Here is a 21087-nt window from a genome sequence, read left to right as displayed (position 1 = left end):
GGGACTCAGTGCAGCTGCAGCGGCCGGCCAGACCCGGCACAGCTGCCCAGTAGCAGGCTGACCCACTGCATCTGCCCAGCCGCAGCTACAGCCAGAGCCAACAGCTGGGGGACCCTGCAGCTACCAGCTGCTCAGGCAAGGGGACCCCCGCAGCAGCCCCGCCCCAGGGGCAGGGGGACTCAAGAGCTCCCACGCACCACATTTGTGGGGGACCTGGGAGTCCCAGCAGCAGTGAGTGCTGAACTCACCTATCCCTTTTGTCAGGGATATTTTTAGTGAACGTCAGGGACAGGTCACAGGGTGCCATGAATTTTTGTTAATTTCTCATGACCGGTCCATAACTTTTACTAAAAATATCCATGACAAAAACTTAGCCTTAGTGATGGATAATGTTCTGCTGCTAGCAAGAGGGCTGCGTACCTATTGCTATGGAAACAGTATCTTTACATTTCCTAATTTTTAAAAGTCTCAGCTAAAACTCATTTCTGCTCCTGACATTATCAGCTTACAAATGCAGATCATACCAGATATCCACAAACTACAAACTTTAAAATTTCAAATATCTAGTGTATGTACCATTTTTAAGATCTTAAGTGAGACTGTGTTCTCTAACTACTTGGTAGAAGAAAGTATTCTCACATGCAGAGTTTAACCTTCACCTTGTAACCAGATTTGTTAATTCAGAACTGAATGAAGTCTTAGGTTGCACACAAAATGGAGCTGTGGAAGAGACTTTAAAATGGAATCTAATGTTCCTGCCTAGATTCCCACTTTCCTTTGGGAAATAGAGGTTTTGCTACTCGTTTTGCCATTGTTTTGTCCCTAAGTGCCTGCTCTTAAATAGCATTAGCTACAACTTCTATAAAGTTGCAATTCTGAATGAAGGCACAATGAAACTCTACGGAGCATGTAGACACCTAACCCAGATCTTCAGCCCCAGCTAGTGGCCCAGGAGTTGCTCTGCTACGTGATTTCCATCTTCTGGGGAGCCCTGCCCCCTCCCTTTAAAGGGTCAAGAGCCAAAAAATATTTTGCCACCCAGAGGCAGTGCATCAAATATGAAATTCTGGCCTTTGTATCAATACTTTAAGACTTTTTAATTTTGATAGGAAATCACTGTCACTTAACCCCTGCTCCTCTCCCTACGTTATAGTTCTTGGCTGACTCTTCTGGACTTTAGGTTTGCTTGCCTTGTCAATCCATCTATTTGCAATTGTCTGTCATTGAGTGGTAGCCACATGCTTCCTTGTAATTGATGTAGTCTAATTTTTTGAATGCTTATATGACCATCTGTGATTCCTACCCATTTGATTTTTTTTGCTAACTGATCTAGCCTCACTGGCTAATCATTCATAGTGCCTTGTCACTTAATTCATTAATCATAGTTGATGCTACTCAGAGCTCTCTTGAATCATTTAGTTACTTCCCTTTTACCTGCCCAGCAGCCGGTACCATGGGTGAGAAACGAACAGCAGCTCCCTGTGCAGCAGATGGAGATGGAATAACCATCCAGGCCTAGCATGGCTGCTGTGGTTCGCACCTTCTGCACCCCACGTGGGTGCTTGGCTGTTTCAAGCCTCGTGAGAAGTAGGGAGAACTGCCCTGGACTTGTTAGTGCTGTGCCTTTCCGGGTTTGTGTCCAGCATTCATGCTGACTGCTGCAGCATTAGATCTGGCTCACAACTGCCTATGCCCTGGCCTTCAACGTCAGTTTATTTCAATGGTAAATATATCTTCAATTCAAAATAAAACTCTACCTTTTCTTCTTCTCACTCTTTCCCCTCCACTCCAGTCTTAAAACTCTGCCACCTCATTTCCACCAACAGCCAGCCAACCCTTTCACCACCTCAAATGGACCATCTCTCTCTGAAGACAGAGTCCAGCTTAGTGACATTTATGTTCTTTACATAGAATTAAATTAGTAGAACTCACTCCAAATTATCTAATTCTACCATTACCAGATTGTTCCATAAATCACTTCTAGAATTTTGTTGTAAAGTCACACACATTTTGTTGAGTAACCAAGGATCCTCTTCCTTTCCGGTACATACAATACTCGAGAGATGGGGCAAGGAAAGAATGCTACCATGCATGCGAAATGCAAAGGTGTAGCCTAGCCCAGGCAGTTTTTCTTTATAAAAAAAAAAAAGGAAACAGGATATACATTTCATATTAATTAAATTATTTATTACATGAGAAAATTAGATTAAGATGTTTTCCAAAGGCCAATTGGAAGTACGTTTAATTTTAATACATATATAACAGATATTAATGGCACTTGACGGGTCTATATCTGAAGGTTTACTATCTAAATTAAGTGCAGCAGCAAAGGAGAACAAAGGGGGAAAGTACGGAAGGACAAGGATTAAAATAGAGACGTGAGATGTTGGTGTACTATATACAACTAACTTTTTTTTTTTTAATCATTTCATATTCAAATGTGAGTCCAGTACTCAAAATAAAGGGCAGAGTTAGAGTCAGTGCTGGAAGGCTAACAAAGAAGTTAATCTGGAGACTTAATTGGGTTTTTTTCAAACTGTGTGTGGGAGCTGTGCAAAGGGGTAATCTCTGTTGTATAGATTTAGCCTAAACTTATAAAAAAGAAAAGTATTCAGAAAGTTGGGATACATTCCACACTGGAATAATTACACTTTGAGTTTAACCACTGTTTAACCATTCATTGAGATAATTACAAGAAGTCAGAGTAAGCCTTTTATAGGATTTTTTTCTCCCAGGACATGTTAAAATGAGCTCCAGGTTAAAGAGTATTTGATGCAAATTATTCTGCATACTATTTCAGTAAAAAGACAATAGCATTCATGTTGGAAGAGAAAATAAAGTTTAGACTAACGCTTAATTTCTATACAATTGTTTTACACTAATCTTCAAATATTTTTTCATGCCATTAATAGGTAATTCACTTTTTTTAAAGTAAAATAACACAATTATTGAAAATTTTTAGTAAGGATGGAATACAATAAGATAAAATGACAAAGACCAATATATAACATATTAGTCTTCAGTGTAGTTTAAAATCTGAAAATAAAGTTATTTACACTAATTCATTGTACATTCCTAATTATAGGAAAGAAAGTTAGAACACAGTTCTAATTTACATAAAATAGTTTGTAGTTCAAATAAGTTCCATTCAAAGTGAAATAGTGGAGTATCACTATGTCTCCAAATGTGCCACTTAAATATCAAATTTCTCTTCACAAATACAGTGTCCATTTTCTTCATAATCTTCTCTAGTTACTACCATATCCTCAAAATCATCGTTTTCAGAAATCAACTTTCCACCTTCCCAAGAATAAGTAATAGGGCTGGGGGGGGGGAGAAAAAAAAAGTTACCACACAAGTTAGTTTTAAATACTTCCAATTATGTAGTAATTTGAAAAAGTGAGACCATCATTTTAGGGTTTTTGTTTAGAAATTAGCCACAGCCATTAATAAAATATAAAACAAGACATTATGCCTATACATTAGGACAATCTGCTGAAAAACGGCATCCACTAGAAAGATGCAAGGGGGGCCTGGCTCAGAGTATTCCAGATCTTTTTAGTGGGTTTATGAAAATTTTAAATTGGTAACCATGTATTTTTTAGGAATGGTAAGTGAGTCCTGCATTGAGCTTCAGCAACAAATATTTGATGAAAACTTTTACAAGTTCATCATTTGTGCTATACCTCACCCAAGTTATATTTTCAAAATGACAGTGTCCATTTAAGGAAATCAGAACAACTTAATTGGGCCAAAGAATGGTGGTGAATTGGTATCAGAACTTATGAGATGACAGCAAGAGCAGGATTTCTATTAAACAGAAGAAACTTTATATAGCTAGATCACAGATCTATATAGAAGAGTGATCATAGGTTTAGCAGAAATACAGAGGCTTCAGTTTAAAACTGTTTTATTACATGAGGCATGTACCAGTTATTTGATTATCATGTTTTGAGGTTCCTCAAAGAGGCCATATTGTGTATATATATACATATATATTGATAGATAGATATATATCAATCACGCTTCACATTTACAAGGCTAACTAAAAAAAAAAAAATCTGATTAAGTTATTCTTCAAAGGTGAATGGCTTGTACTAACAAAACTGGTTTGGAGCCAGCGGGTATGATACAGTGGTCTAAGCATTTGGTTCAAATTTGAGCTGGACTGTCCAGTCTTCCATCCTTCCACAGTAGATAAAATTCCCATACAACGTATTTATTTGGTGGGGGAGTCTTTAGGATTAGACTTTGAACCTACATTCTCGCTACTCTGCATAGACATTAATGATTCCATAATAATTTTAAGAAAGGTGAATATCTGTCCTGGCACTCCTGACACTGTCAGTGATCCACCCCGCTGCTACTCTCCAAATCCCAGAAGTGCTGCAGGTATCAGTGATATGGTATGTATAATGTTTATAATACTCAGGAATTCTTCAGAATAAGAGATGTGAAAATAATCCCTCTGATCTCGCAAACACATATGCAACAACTGGTTAACTTTGCTGCTGTGAATGGTTTCATTAATTTCAATGGAACTGCTCACAGAAGTAAACTTAAGCACACGTGTAAGTGTCTGCAGGATTGCAGCAAGCACAATATAGCTCTGCAAATGCACTTTAAGTACTGAGTTACAACATCCTTCCGGTCCAGTTTTGGGCCACTTGAACAGATTAAGTTAAATGATGGAATATAAAGATGACACAGACAAGCATATTTAATTGGCAGAAGGAATCCTACTTTACAATTTCTATTCTGTTAGGAGAACCAAACAGTAAAATAGATGCATTTTTATTTATATTGTTTAGGACTTACTTTTCTGGCAGAACAACAGAAACGTCATAATCAGTTGGAGTGAGGCATCGAACTTCAGAGTAGACTCGATCCCTGAAGCCTGGGAAAAGGGTATTTCCCCCAGTCAGAACAATATTCTTGAAGAAGTGAGGCTGCATTTCTTTAAACAAAACCAAAATAGATGTATTTAGCTTAAGATTCTCCAATTTCTTCATGAACAGTAAGTTAAAGTGGACAAGAATTAAAACTAATGTTTTTAAATACTTTAGATAATGTTTTAAATATATTAAATACATACTGGTTATATTTAGATAAAGGGTATTTCATGGATAACTGTAAGCCATAGGATGTGCACATACCAAGAGGCTCCACTAATTAACTGATAATCACAAGTGTGAAACTGGTTTTCTTGTGTGACAGGTGAATTTGATGAACGGCACCCTTTTTAAATAAGAAAACTTTCATTAGTGTCCCTCCAGTTTGTGTGGCTTTCAAAATTTGTCTTTTAGAAAGTTATTTAAAAATGTTGGATTTCATGAATGCTCTCAAACAGCCCTATTTAGGGGAAAGCAATAGTATCAACGTACAAGAGATTTTAATTTTCATATTTTTAGAATGAATGTAGTTTTGTGGCTCTGATGCTACAGCTGTGAAGTGACACCACATAGTCATGAAAATTTTCCCCTGCGGAAGTTTGGCCATATTCATTAGAAATGTATCTACATACCTAGTAATAGGACAATGCACATGTTATAATTGTTACTTCCACAGAATACAACACAGCCAGAAGGGTGATTAGTTTTCATTTTTAAGATTCAGTGGCCTCATTTGCCAGCATATTGTGGCCAGCATGAATTCCCTCCTCTCCCAACACTAAAAGACATTTTAAAATAAAAATGAAATTAAGTTCAAGTGCAGTCATGAGGATTCCATCCTCAGAGGAAAGAATTCAATGTGGTTGTGTTTTGTACTGGAAAATGAACTCATGAGGTTTCCATCCATACTGTTATACTTTATCTGAAGCACAAATAGAAACCAATCAGTTTACCAGAGTAAGCAAGCATTTCCACAACAGGAAATATTAAAGGAAACTGCAAAAGACCTCTGGAGTAACTGACATTCACAAGGAGTTAAAACTGTTGCACTTTTAATCAATTTTAGTTCCTTAATGCCTGGCACATAAAGTATGCTAGGCTTCTGATACACTTTGGATTCTAACAAAAATATTCAGACTTCAAGAATACATTTCAAAACATTGCTACCACTATACCTTCAGGCAAGTTCTGAATTGAATAAACAATGGCTTCAGGAATTCCCATTTCTTGAATGCCAATATCTGAAGGATGGAAGATAATTTCTGGAACAGCAAATCTCTCGTTTGCTAGACGAAGTATTTGTTCCCCAGTCTTGTATTTTCCACTTAACACCATTTCTTCCCTTGGCTAAATTAGGCAGACATGAATGATAACTACGTCTTAAAAAGGGAAGAACACACACAAGAGTAACAAGTTTATCTGATCTCATTGTTTACATATTATTTACCTGTTATGGATGTTTTGAAGGAAGTATCTTCTATATATTAAGTCACGTATCATGCACAAGTCTTAGGGAGCTGACATCTGTTCCAGAATGCTTTGTAATCCCTTACTCTATAGTCTTTAAGCATGAGAATTGTGTCCAATGTTTACTTTTTACTGCCATACTGAGTAGACAGTGGTGTCAACTTGAATAGCATATGAAAACATTTTGGTGCTGCATTTTTGAAGGAGCCCCATTCCAGCCTCTGCACTGACACCTGCAGTTTTGCCTATGCAAGATTAGTGCACACTTAAGTACTTTTGAAAATTTTACCCTACTTCTCTAAATGACACTTTTACCAATAAGCAATTTTTAGAAGTCTGAGTATTGGATTTGTGTTATTCTAGCAGGAGAATATTTTTTTACCCTTGTAACTCAAAAAAGATATTTGATCCTTGCAAAAAATATATTGCCTTAGGATGGAATACAGGCATGGAAAATTTCAGCTCCAAAAGGTGAGTTATTAACAAAAGAAACAGGAAACTATAATGGAAGACAGTATCCCATTCTTAATTATCGCAATTTCTATTGGTAACCATGCTAATAAAATTTATCCACAACACTTATTGACTATAACGTAAGTGTCTGAGTTCCAGGAAGTAGCAAAACTTCTCAGGATAGCATGTGAAAACAGCTGAAAGATTCCAGAATCAGAATTGTGCCTTATGACTACACTTTGATATAGAGCTATTAAATATAACTTCCTTTGCTGTAATTTAACTAGGCTTGGCAGCATTCGATTTTAAAATTGATAACTATCAGCAAACATCATTTCAACTGATACACTGAAATCAACAAAAAAAATAGTCACTAATAGTTGAGGTGCCTGCAAAGATCAGTTGTCACTAGCCATGAGGAGAGCCTTTTGCAGCCCTGCTGTAATAGGAGTGAGTGAGTGGGTTCCCTGTGCTGTCTCAAGGCTGGTGACACCTGATTCCTGCAGGCACAACGTGCAATGGTGAGGCTGCAGTCCTGGCTAGGCAGAGCAGAGGCTCCTAGCCACAACGACCGCAAGGAGGAGGAGGCCAAGCCCCCAGCTGTGTGGGAGGCCACACAGCTGCTGAATGGCTTCTGGGGCAGTGAAGGGACCCCTCTCACTTACAAACTGGGAGTCTGCTCTGCCCTGCCAGGACTACAGTCTTCCCCACACTGGACCCACGATCATGCAGGGAGTCCTCTGCAGCTCCACTATCATGGGAGTGAGGGAGGAGGGCCATGACAGCAGAACTGCAGAGGGTTCCCTGCACAGCAGTGGGGCCGGTGAGACCCGATCCCGGCATGCTCAAGGTGCGTGGGAGGGTGCAGTTGTCCTGGCTTAATGGAGCAGAGACCCCTGGCTAGGGCTGCAAGGAGTATGATGAGCTGGCGGCTGCTGGGGAGCAGTTCCTGCCTGGTGAGTGAGTGGGGCCAGTGACACGGGATCCTTGCAGGCACAAGGTTCAGGGAAAACTGTGGTCCTGGCTCCACATAGCAGAGATGCCCAGCCAGGACTGCAAGGAGGAGGAAGGGGGAGGAGTTGTTGTCATCCCCAGCCACAGGGGAGGTCACCCTGATGCTGAATGGCTCCGTCCCCAGGAAGGAGCCATTCAATAGCAGATGGCCTCCGCTGCGGCCAGGGACATGTCCTCCTCCTTGAAGCCCTGTGCAAGGGTGTCCGCTATGCCCCACCAGGAGCCTTCCCTACACCATGTGCCTGCAGGGATCCAATGTCACTGGCTCCACAGCTGTGCAGCAAGCCCTCTGCAGCTCCACTGTCATAGCCCCACTTGCTCACTCACCAGCCAGGAGTGTGGGCAGGAACTACAGAGCAGTGGGGCGGTCTCCCACACAGCCAGAGCCTCATCCTCCTGCTTATAGTTCTGGGCAGGAGTCCCTGCTCCATCAGGCCAGGCCGACCACAGCTTCCCCCGCACCTTGCGCTCTGGTGTCTTGGGCCCTTTGGCTGCACAGGGAGCCCTGTGCAGCCCTCCTGTCAGCACTGCCTTAACCCCAACTGCAAAAATAAAAAGTTAAAAATTGAAAAGTATTATTAAAAATCATATCAGAAAAAAAATGAAAATCAAATTCTGCCACGCCTAATTATAGCTAAGGCTGCAAGTCTTTCAGGGAGGTCACGGAGGTACTGGAAAAATCACGTAATCTGTGACCTCTGTGACTTCTGCAGTGGCCGGCGTGGCTGACCCCAGGGCCACCTGAGCAGCTGAGGCAGCCCTGAGACCAGCCATACCGGCCACTGGTCAGCTGGCCCCGAGCAGCTGGTCCGGGGCCAGGCCCCAGGGCGCCCCGTCCCCTGGAGAAGCAGCGGTGGGAGTCCCTGCCCCAAGCACCTAAATTTTAATTAGCAGTATTTATATAGTGCAAGTCATGGACAAGTCAGGAGCTGTAACTTTTTGTTTATTGCTCGTGACCTCTCCATGACTTTTACTAAAATACCTGTGACTAAATCATAGCCTTAATTATAACCATATAACAAGCAACAGGTAAGAGAGTTTTGAGAAGGTGATCAAAATTAGGACATAACATACTTCATATTTTACACTGGAATGAGAAATACAGGGCTAGATTGAGATACTGAGCCTATGGTATTATAGCTGATTTTCAGATGTTGGATAAAATATCTCGGAATACCTATGTGACTTTGAAAATTAGTTAAACTTGAACCCTTATGTCACAAAATTTTTTTTTTTGAAAATTTTACCAATTAATTCCTAACGCAGAAAATATTACCAGTCAGTATCAAAAAAAAAAAAAAAATCCACTCACTACCAAGGAAGATCAAGAAAAGAGAGTATTCCAGAAAAGGCTGTCAGCAATAATTACCTTACAAAACCCTTTTTTGATTGTGCTGAAGTCTGGCAAAACATAGTCTATCATTACTGTATTTTCTTCCCCTTTCAACCTGGAAAAGACAACAAACTTAGAATAGAACATAGCTAAAATATGCCAAATCCTGGAGGCCGTACTCAGGTAAGAGTCTCTTTCACTTAAGGGGGAGTTTTGCCTGAATAAGGATGGTAGTATTTGGCTCTACACAATTAGATTATTTGGAACTACCTCCTTTCAAATTTGGCAAGATAGTAAACTTACTTAGCAATCTCCATATCTTTGTAAAAATCCTGAGATACATAACATACATCTTCTTTCACTTGATTAATTACATGAGTTTCATCCATAACGTGTAGCTGCCTATAAAAAAATAAAAAAGTTAGAAAACAGATCATCCTGAACATACATTTATAATTATTCTTTTTCACTATTGATCAGTTCTTACAGTTTTCAAATTGCAAGAAGTTGACATTTTAATATGTCGAGGTTTACATTAACTTATATATAAGCAGTTTTGACATCTAAAAATTAGAGAGTATTTTTACTCTTTAATTCAAACAACGTAAAGCCGTCAACACTAAGAACTGTGGCCACAATCTTGCATCCGGTTCTGCTAGCAAAGATGCCTGCACAGGGTCAATTATAGGGGATCCCAATACAGGATGCGAGCCTTAGTGCAGGGGTTCCCAAACTTTTTACTAAGGTGACTCACCAACCGCCTTTTGTCTTTTTTTGTGACTCACCATTATATATAAACATCTCCACCTCATCACCATAACCCTAATCCCTACCCAGTGCGGAAGAGAGACGCCAAAAGAGGAGAGGTTAGAGAATGAGCCTGCCACACACACTCTGCAGCATCAGCTCCTGCCTTGTGGGACTGTGCTACACTCCGGATTGCCAGGCCAATTGGTATTTGAGCGAGTGTTATGGATGAGGGACAGCTGAGCCAGACCTGAGTGGCACTGCAACCCCATGCGCCTGGTCGCAACACCCAGAATGGGGAGTCAGGCCCAGCCCAGTGGGACAAAAGCCACCGCTATGGGGTGACTGCAAAGTAGGCTCACTCACTGACTGCACCCCTTCCTCCCAGGGCATCTCCTCCACACTGGGCTGGGGAAGTGTATGTTTACGTAGGGCCCCACGACCCAGCTAGAACCTTCCTGCAAACACTGCCTTAGTGAGTTCTACTCACTGTTCAGGTGGAATTAAACTGTCAATTTCTCAGAGCTGTGCCATCTTATCGGTCAAGTGGAAATCTGGCTACAGCTTTATTACTATAATGACATTTCAAAAAAAATGTCATAGGGCCTGATTCTGTAAGGTACTTAAGCATATGTGTAACTTGAAGCACACAAGAAATCCCAGTGAATGGGACTACTGACATTCTTAATATTATGCAACTGCTTTAAGTACTTTACTAAACTAGAGTCTTAAGGTGTTAAAATGGTAGCTGAAGCTCAAGATGTCATTTTACAGGCTTTCCTCTTCCTCAAAGAGGGCTTAATCCTAAACTTAATTTAATTAAAAGACGTCCGTTAACTTTAATTGGCTTCTAACCAGGCCTCAAGTGTCTACAGTTAGCACAATTTTACCTGTAAGAGATTATCTCCTTTAGATGATTGGTTAAGAGCTTTCCTCCAACATTAATCCTAAAAAGAAATAAATATTTTCTGTCATTATTCGCTTCAGACATATCAAAAAAGCCACCTGTAAAGAAATAAGGCAATTTACCTAATAATTGCCTCTTTCTTCTTTTTACTTCTGCAGTAAGGTACAATATGTGTAAAGGAGTAGCCACTGTCCACAATGATACAACATAGCTCGGATGGATTGTCCCGGAAATATCTATGTGCACTGAGAGCCCCAGCTGAAACACAAAAATGCCAACCCATATTTATATAAATCTAAAATATATCTAAATAGATATAGTACCTATCCCATATTTTAGGTGCCTTTGGCAGATCTTCGGTAACTCAATACAGAATAGCTCCAGCAGCATAATTTCACCCACAGCCAAAATTAATCAAACATAATACCCCACCTTCTCTCAAGAGAACAGACTTTATTCAGCTCTGTCCTTCCCCAAAGCCCAAGTAGATGGATTTTGCAGTGTGCCCAGGTGATTCATAGATTCCAAGGCCAAAAGGGACCGTTTTGATCATCTAGTCTGACCTCCTGTCAGAACTTCCCCAAAATAATTCTTAGAGCATATCTTTTAGAAAAAGATCAAACCTTGATAGAAAGGTTGTCCGTGATGGAGAATCCACCACCACATTTGGTAAATTGTTCTAATGGTTAATTACCTCACTGTTAAAAATGTATGTCATTTTTCTAGTCTCAATTTGTCTAGCTAGTCAATTTTCAGGTTATTTTTGACCAATTATATAACCTCTTTCATTCCCACAGTACTATATATAAAAGAGTAACTTAATCAGGCATTGAAATACAGTCACTGCTGGAGTGGAATGTGACAACAATTCTAATAGAAACACTACACAAACTCAAGGGGGGGATGTTGGAAGGGAAGCATACCTTTTAAAATGCTTGTTGTACAACAGTTATACAGCTTTCCACACATACTCCTCGACCAAGAAGCTACATTTTCAGTTAGAGCTAGTATTTGAACATTATAATTATTTACTTCATTAATCTAAAAAAATTCTGAAAAAGTGAGATTACAAATGCTCTTCACTATGTATACAAAAAGATTCTTCTTTGCATTTATTTAAACTAAAAAACATCAAGATAAGGAAATACATCTCTATGTCATCTTTTAATTGTGGTATTCCATTTGGCATTTTAAGATCTTGTTTAAAGCTCTTAACAGTTCCACTGCATTCCCTTGTTAAAGTACATGTAAAGAAATCCATTTGAGAGCATGCAAAACAAAATAATATTTTTCCCACTTGAAAGAACTGACAATCTCAAGATGACATTTTCAAAAAAAAGAGGAATTAAAAGTGGTTTGAGGAACCACGCTGCCCGTCCCCTAAGTCTCCATTGGGTATTTGTGATTTGACAGTCTCAGAGGAATTTAAATACTGGGTAAAACAAACTGGAAAAAGGGAAATAGTTCTCCTTCTCCACCAGCTTTCTAGTTACACTCGTGTGAATATTAACTTTGTGCCCCTTTAATTATAAATTATAGCTGCACTGATTTCTTAGTTTTGGCTATAAACATCACAAACAGACACAATATCCCTGAAAAGAAAGAGAATCCACTCTAATTCTAATTATGCTGGGTATTCTGTAGAACTATAGGAGCAAGAAACTTTACAAACTCACAAATGGATTAAAGAAGCTTTTAAAAAAAGACAACGGAGTGCATCATAACCTGAAGTTATCTTTATGAGAAAGACTGTCTTTTGAACCATAATTTTCCTTAGTATATATACACCTTAAAAAGTACAGTAGAACCTCAGAGTTACGAACACCAGAGTTACGAACTGACCAGTCCACCACACAACTTATTTGGAACCGGAAGTATGCAATCAGGCAGCAAAGACCCTACCCCCCCAAATAAAGGCAAATACAGTACAGTATTGTGTTAAACATAAACGACTAAAAAAAAAGTGGCAAGTTTAAAAAAAATTTGATAAGGTAAGAAAACTGTTTCTGTGTTTGTTTCATTTAAATTAAAGGCAGCATTTTTCTTCTGTATAGTAAGTTTCAAAGCTGTATTAAGTCAATGTTCAGTTGTACACTTTTGAAAGAACACCCATAACATTTTGTTCAGAGTTACAAACATTTCAGAATTATGAACAACTTTCATTCCCAAGATGTTCATAATTCTGAGGTTCTACTGTACTTCCAAAGAGGAAACATACAAACACAGGGCCCATTTATATATTCTGCTCCCATTTATATCAATAAAAGCATGATCAGGCCCACTGTGTCCAATGTGTAATAAAAAATTCACATGAATAGTTTATATTAAGTCTATGTTCAGTGACTTGAATTTTTGAAATATTTTTCAAAAACAAAGAAAATTGCGACTATAAAACATTCCCCAGAAAAAGGTAAAAAAATTATTTTATATGTTTAAATCTAAGATAGATGATGACTATTATTTCAAGGCCAGTTTTAAAAAAAGAAACCAACACATCTTTCCTGTAATTTCAGCATAACACTACCACTACTGAAATTTGTTTAGAGTTCATCTAAAACGTGACTGAAGAGCTTGCAAAGACCCTCCCCACATGCACTGAAAAGTCATCCCTCCCCTACTTTTATATCATCATCAGAAAGGGCACTGTATGATGATTCATGTCACTAATTCCATGTGTTCTGCAGAATAGGATGTATTATATAGGATGTATTGTAGCACTATATTTTATGGGCCACTTCAAAAAGTGAATGAGAACTGTCAGAAACTCCATACAAATATAGCCAAGAAACAAGTAGTAGTGCAGTCTCTTTCACATACTACCTCATTTCAAGAAGTCTCAAACATTCCTGTCATCAGAAGCCAACTTAAAAACAGAACCTTGACAGAAAGGAGCTTCAAGACAAAAGTGACTTTCTGCCTACACTGATTTCCCCCCATTTCACTTTGTGTTTCTTGCGGTTACATATCAGAATCCTCACACTAAATTATTATAAATATAGAGAAATACAGAAGAAACATTAGATGTGTATGCACAATTGAATATAGGTTAGAGAAATAAAAAGTTACATACTACTCTATAGAGTCAGGGAAAGAAATGAAGTAATTTCCTTGGCACATTATTTTTAAATTGGGAAGTTAGCCTGGAGCACATTAATGCAGAGCAACAAAATATATACTCACCATTTACTCTAAGAACTGCTTGAAATTGATATTCTTCAAATAAAATTTCATTCATAGAGTCTTGTATTGAACTGAAGTTAAAATAAGGTTCAGTAATAATAATATTTGTATCTACAAAGTCCACCTAGGAGAAAAAATAAAGTTCTGTTCCCAAACAACATTTTAGTAACCACTATCCATATTACTTACATTTTTTGGTATGTAACAACCACCATGCTGTATAAAATTGCCCCCAGGCCTATTATAGATATCAGTGCTACCAGCTACTTGTGGCACATGGGTTATGGGGAAAAAAAATTAACAAGCAACAGTATGTGCACCGTCACTGCTACACCACACAATGTGTTAACATTTTTCAGGACAGAATAGAATTCCTTCATTTCCCTGACCTATGCCCCTATTTTTAATGTTGTGGCTCTTAAGAACAACCTATCCCTTTATCTTTCCTCTACACTTCAATGGGTAATAATAAAAGAATATTTAACGTGTATACAAGAAACTTTACCCTAGTCCTACTAACTACAGAAGAGAATTTCTCTTCAGAACTCTGCCACTTGTATAGAAGCTTGGCTCTTCTAGTAACCTGGGTAATATCCTGGCCCCAGTGAAGTCAACGGCAAAACTCACACTGACTTCAGTAAGGCCAGGATTTCATCCCTGCTCTTTTTGCACGTACTCAGTTGTCAGACTTTCTAAAACAGGCCTTCACTAAGGTGTTTTCACCATAATGGGACTCAATGGGAACTAGAACACACAGGTCAACAGTTCCTTTCTTTGGTGCTCATTCTGCAAACCAGTACCAAAACCACGGCAATAACGAGTTTCTTTAATGAACCCAATAGTTTAAAATCTTAAACCAGCCCAATTTCCCCACCCAAATCTATACAAAGAGATATTTTGAGGAGTTATTTTGGCTCCCAACATGTTCCCTTTAAATTATTGTAAAGACCAGCTTTATAAGTTAACACCATCATATTTATTTCTTATGAAAAAAATTTAAGGCTAAAGCCGCCAACGCTCTTTTCATGCTAAACCATATTGGTGAGGTAAGCAAAATAATATTCTATTAATACACTTTATAAATTCAACTTATTCATTATAAAAATGAGAAATTTATGCAGAAAATGACTACTTGATCCCACAAGACTGTCACAATGTAAATCTCAGCCCTTCTTCCACTTCTGTAACTGTCTCCTTCATGCAATAAAACCTGGTTCTTCAAATAAGTTATACTAATTAAGTCTATGAAAACAATTATTAAGTAACTTTTACTATCTGAAGCGCCAATCTTGCAAACACATGTTTATCTTTACTCAGGTGACTAGTCCTACTCAAGTCACCAAAACTACTTGTGTGAATAAAGTTAAACATGGGCTCTAGTTTGCAAAGTCATGGCCTGAGTGAACAGAGTTGAAAATCATAGGTAACGCAATTTCCTAAATTTTAGATGCCAGTCTTTGTTGAATACTCCTGCAAAATTCATAAATTGGTGAATTCACCATTATATCCATGATTTGGAGTATTTTTGTATTACTTCTAGTAATTGTTTTAAATCTGTATTCATAGATTTTTGTTTCTTAAGTGTTTTAGTTACCTGATACATTTCCTTTCCAAAAAGGTAATCCCAAACCTGTCTCTGAACATCCCAGTTCACCAAGTAACCCTATGGAAGTTTGGGGGGAAAAAAGACATTATTTATAAGACAACATTGCATATTTATTAACTACTCCACATCTGCAGAATTTCAGGCTTCCATCAGTAATTGTTAGATGGACTGATAACCTAACAAAATTCAGAAATAAGAGCTTCTTCTTTAAGATTATGGAAGCCCTTCCAAACCTATTTAAATGGGTAAATGTTGTGCAGCTACAAGCAAGAAGATCCAAAGATAAGTGATATTGTACCTCTGTTGTTCCCTATCATTTAGTTTAAATTATTGCATAGTAAGTTTACCATAATATGAATCATGCTTCCTAAATCAGTATCTGGTTGTAGGTTATGGAAGCCACACTTCAGACTTGATACTGAAGTTACACTGCTGTATCTGAAGTTTGTTTTAAATATTGTTTATGCCTCTACAGTTGTAGCATATTGCATATATTAAACAAACATTCATAGAATATTAGGGTTGGAAGAGACCTCAGGAGGTCATCTAGTCCAATCCCCAGCTCAAAGCAGGACCAACACCAACTAAACCATCCTAGCCAAGGCTTTGTCAAGCCGGGCCATTTGAGCATTGGCCTGCTAAACCCAGGGTTGTGAGTTCAATCCTTGAGGGGGCCATTTAGGGATCTGTGGCAAAAATCTGTCTGGGGATTGGTCCTGCTTCGAGCAGGGGGTTGGACGAGATGACCTCCTAAGGTTCCTTCCAACTCTGATATTCGATGATTGAGATTCGACCACCTCTCTAGGTAACCCATTCCAGTGTTTCACTACCCTCCTAGTGAAATAGTGTTTCCTAATATTCAACCTAGACCTCCCCCATTGTAACTTGAGACCATTGCTTCTTGTTCTGTCATCTGCCACCATTGAGAACAGCCTAGCTCCATCCTCTTCGGAACCCCCCTTCACGTAGTTGAAGGCTGCTATCAAATCCCCCCTCACTCTTCTCTTCTGCAGACTAAATAACCCCAGTTCCCTCAGCCTTTCTTCATAACTCATGTGACTCAGCCCTCTAATAATTTTTGTTGCCCTCCGCTGGACTCTCTCTAATTTGTCCACATCCCTTCTGTAGTGGGGGGACCAAAACTGGACGCAATAATCCAGGTGTGGCCTCATCAGTGCCGAATAGAGGGGAATAATCACTTCCCTCGATCTGCTGGCAATGCTCCTGCTAATACAGCCCAATATGTCGTTGGCCTTCTTGGTAACAAGGGCGCACTGCTGACTCATATCCAGCTTCTCGTCCACTGTAACCCCTAGGTCCTTTTCTGTAGAACTGCTGCCTAGCCATTCGGTCCCTAGTCTGTAGCAGTGCATGGGATTCTTCCGTCCTAAGTACAGGACTCTGCACTTGTCTTTGTTGAACCTCATCAGATTTCTTTTGGCCCAATCCTCCAATTTGTCTAGGTCAATCTGGACCCTGTCCCTACCCTCCAGCATATCTACCTCTCCCCACAAGCTTAGTGTCATCTGCGAACTTGCTGAGGGTACAATTAATCGCATCATCCAGGCCATTAATAAAGATGTTGAACAAAACCAGCCCCAGGACCAACCCACCACCTGTAATAGACTATAATAGACCCTTAACCCACAGCCTGTAATAGACTGCATTGCTAAATCTATAAAGCATCTTAATTACCTTTTGAAAAGGGAGAATGTAAAAGAGTCCGGAGGGATCTTTAATTTCATCCAGTTGATTGGCTGTAAAAGTTTTCAAACGTGCTGTTTTTGATCTAAACTGGCAGTTGGGAATAACACTGAAAAAAAGTTAAGAATGTTTTCCTGTACATCATATCATATATGAAATTAAAAAAAATCATATTATGCATTTTCACATCAATTCCATAAATACTTCCTTTTCCATAATATTCTGTGACCGTATTTTTTAGAAAGTAGCGGTTACCCTGGTTACTGCAAAACCAGAAGATTGTTTTATTGTCTTGCCAATGACTCAACATTCAGAATCAAACAGTAAAGTGCTAAAAGAAATTACAGAAACTTCCAACCACAGGTTAAGAACATTTTCCTTAACAATCACATTTTTTTGGTTGCAAACTGGCCTGAGACAGTTGCCCAACACTAAATGGTCTGGGCCTAGGATACATGAAAAGATCACTTAAGGCTATAAGATAAGGACCATAATCAATAACATGAAGTTAAAGCAAGAAAGAAATCAAATTAGAAATAAAAATTCCCCCCACTTTTTTTTTTTTTTTTTTTTTTTTTAAAACAGCGTGGGTGATTAACCATTGGAACAAACTGCCAAGGAAATGGTGGAATGTCCATCTCCTGATGTCTTCAAAGCAGGATGCCTTTTTCTGGAAGATATGTTTTAGTTGGCAAGGTTCAGGGTTAACTAACTGAAGCTTTGCCGGTGCAGCTCTCTGGTACCGGGATGAGAATACTGTTGCTACACTTTGTGTAAAATCTAAGCAGAAGGGAGCCCCCCCACTTTGAAAATTACCTCAGCCTTCCCTAGGGTTGCCAACTTCCTATTGGCTCAAAACCGAACACCCTAGCCCCACCTCTTCCCCAAGGCCCCGCCCCCCATTCACTACATCCCCCCCCCCGACTCAGTGGCTCACTCTCCCCCTCACTCACTTTCACTGGGCTGGGGCAGGGGGTTGGGGTGTGGGAGGGGATGAGGGCGCTAAATGGGGGTGCAGGCTGTGGGGTGGGGCCAGAAATGAGGGGTTCAGAGTTTGGGTGGGGGCTCCGGGCTGGGGCAGGGAATTGGGGCGTGGAGGGGGTGAGGGCTCCAGCTGGGGGTGTGGGCTCTGGGGTGCAAGAGGAGGCTCCAGGCTGGGGGGTGGGGCCGAGCGATTCGGAGTGTGTGGGGGGGAGCTCTGGGCTGGGGGGCAAGGGGGTGAGGGCTCTGGGGTGTGGGCTCTGGGGTGGGGCCAGGGATGAGGGTTTTGGGGTATAGGAGGGGCTCTGGGTTTGGGGCAGGGCTCAGAGTTGGGGCACAGGTTTACCTCCGGTGGCTCCTGGTCAGCAGCGCAGCAGGGCTAAGGCAGGCTGCCTGCCTGTCCTGGGGCACCGCGCTGCGCCCTGGAAGTGGCCAGCAGGTCCGGCTCCTAAGTGGGGGAAGGGGGAGGCAGGAGGCTCCACAGTGTGCGCTGCACTTCCCAGCAGGGACCGCCCCCCAGTTCCCACTGACCGATCTGGTGCTCGGGGCGGGTGCAGCGAGTGGAGCCCTGTGCGCCCCCCCTCCCCAGGAGCCGGACCTGCTGGCCGCTTCTGGGGCACAACGCGGTGCCCCAGGACAGGTAGGGACGAGCCTGCCTTAGCTCTACAGCACTACCAACCAGATTTTTAGCAGCGTGGTTGGCTGTGCTGACCAGAGCTGCCAGGGTCCCTTTTCAACCACGTGTTCCGCTCAAAAACCGGACACCTGGTCACCCTAGCCTTCCTGCTCCTGGGCTGCCCCACCCGCAGCACTTGTTCCCCTTGCAATGCAGGCAGCAGCAGTATTGCCAACTTCACAAGATCAAAAATCATGAGTTGAACCCTCAAAAATAATGAGATTAGCCTGAAAATCATGAGGGTTTTTTTTTTTAAGTTTACATTATGTTTTTAGGTGAGTCTCTTGATTTTTGAACTCCCCCTACCCATCCCCAGGGTGTGTGCAGGTGACAATTAGTAGTGTTACCCACTCTCCCACATGTATTGGATAAAGTGATTTTGGCCCCTGCTGCAGGAGCTCTCACCCCCACATATCCCTCTCCTGCCCAGCAATTAATCCTGTCCCCACCCAACCCACCTCACTTCAATTCAACCTCCCAGCCCCCATCACCACCACCCCATTAGATCAGCCCCCCTAACCAATCAACCCTCACTGCCCTCAGTTCACCTTCCCATCACTCACCCCACCTGTTCAGAACCACCATTAATACAGCCCTCCAACCTCATCAGCCCATACCCATCTCACTTCAGCACCCCTGAAGCCACCAGGTCATAATTCAACCCTCCCAGCCTGACCCCTGCTCCTCTTTGGGTTCTTTTCCCTCCCCAGGCCTGGGGAGGCTACAGTGGGGTCCTCTCTCTCACTTCCCAGGCTGACATTGGGGAGCTTCAATCAACCAGGGCTGGTTGACAGCGGGAGCCCCGGGTGGCTGTAGCTCCTGCTGTCATCCCTGGTTGGCTGACAACGGGAGCACCAATCAGGGCAGGCTGACAGCGGGAGCCTCACCACATGGTGGACGGAGCTCCTGCTGTCAGTCCGCCCTGTCCCGGGGCAGGCTGACGGCAGGCGCCTCACCTCACAGGGACTCCCCCAACCAAGTGGCTGTGGCTCCTGTTGTCACGCTGACAGCAGGCGGTCCGGGCACCAGAGGTAGACTAAGGACCGGCTGACAGCAGGAGCCCCAACGGTCACAGCACTTTCTAGGTAAAATTAGTCCTGACACAGCACTGGCTCAGCACCCACCAGCCACAGCTATTTGGGGGCAGGGTCTCCGATCAGCTGTTTGGCAGCTGGGGAAGGGCAAAGAGCAGGGAGCGGGGAGTCTCGAGGGAGGGGGCAGGGCTTTGGGGAAGGCGGGCGGGGTGGGGCCACCGGGAAACACAAATCTCAGCGGCTGGGATGTGGGGAGCCTGGGGACTGTTCCCCGACCGTGAGTCAGGCTCAGTTTTACTCCAAAATCGCACCTATCGCGCTTAACTCCGGGGAGGCGGCATGTCCGCAGCCACCAGCGCAGCGGCAGGACCGGGGCGGGGCTGGATGTAACGGGCTCACAGACTCCCCATGCGGGGCCGGGCCTGCAGCAGGAGCCGCCTCGCCACCTTTCGGAGCTAGAGCCGATAAACCAACGGAGCCTGAGCGGCGCGGGCCGCCTCACGGGCTCTCGCGGGAGCAGGGACCCGGCGGCGGCGGCTCTCTACCGTGCGTGGCGCCGAGCACCGCAGGGAAGCCGCACAGGGACCGGGCTCTCGGCGGGTGCGGGGGCCTCACCTGACGTGCGCGTGGCTGTAGCCGATCTTGGCATTATAGGCGCCGTTATCCAGCACCAGCGTCGCCATCTTCCTTCCGGCCCTAGCCCCGCCTCCACCTCCTCGGCGAGCAACTCATCTGTGCTTACCATAGAGTCTGAGCGGCGGGACGTGTGCGCGCTGCATGATGGGGAGGGGGAGGACTCCGGGCGAGTCCCGGGGACGCAGCGCGCACGGCGCGAGAGGGCTGATCACACGTAGTGTTCAGTCCCGCCCTCGGCTTTCAGCCATGACACTGGAGGCAAAGGCCTGAGAGGACCGGTGTAGCCCCACAAAATGCTCTGCTCCCGTTTTGCTATTTTGGGTGTACTGAGCATGCTCAGTCCAACTGAGCATGCTCAGTAACCTTCGTTGTAGCCACTGCCCTCTCTCTGCCCTCTCTCTGCCCTTACTTCTGCTAACGATTTGCTCCCTCCTCTTTGGGGGGGTTTAAAAGTATT

General features: G+C 42.2%; 1 protein-coding gene across 1 annotated transcript; it reads right to left on the bottom strand.

Annotated features, from left to right (window-relative positions):
• Positions 1–2161: 2161 nt before the first annotated feature.
• Positions 2162–20904, bottom strand: ACTR6 (actin related protein 6). Its single transcript, XM_005305247.5, has 11 exons — positions 20610–20904; positions 17295–17412; positions 15588–15656; positions 13994–14117; positions 10936–11071; positions 10797–10853; positions 9463–9561; positions 9196–9274; positions 6068–6239; positions 4819–4957; positions 2162–3323 (listed from the first exon to the last, which is right to left on the bottom strand). The coding sequence occupies exons 1-11, from the start codon at positions 20675–20677 to the stop codon at positions 3194–3196; spliced, it is 1191 nt and encodes a 396-aa protein (XP_005305304.1). The 5' UTR covers positions 20678–20904; the 3' UTR covers positions 2162–3193.
• Positions 20905–21087: the final 183 nt, after the last annotated feature.

Source organism: Chrysemys picta, chromosome 1 (genome assembly GCF_011386835.1).
Source record: "Chrysemys picta bellii isolate R12L10 chromosome 1, ASM1138683v2, whole genome shotgun sequence".
Classification (NCBI taxonomy): domain Eukaryota; kingdom Metazoa; phylum Chordata; order Testudines; family Emydidae; genus Chrysemys; species Chrysemys picta.
The sequence above is the reverse complement of the archived record's forward strand: the minus strand, read 5'-3'. Positions and strand labels throughout refer to the sequence as shown.

Bases quoted from the DNA above. Each gene is read 5' to 3' on its own strand.
- ACTR6 (XM_005305247.5), bottom strand. From the start codon at position 20,677: ATGGCGACGCTGGTGCTGGATAACGGCGCCTATAATGCCAAGATCGGC. The intron at 17,413-20,609 runs GTGAGGCCCCCG...ACTTTTTTTCAG, and splicing joins TACAGCCACGCGCACGTCAG to TGTTATTCCCAACTGCCAGT. The intron at 9,275-9,462 runs GTAAGTTTACTA...TGTCTTTTCCAG, and splicing joins AAAGATATGGAGATTGCTAA to GTTGAAAGGGGAAGAAAATA.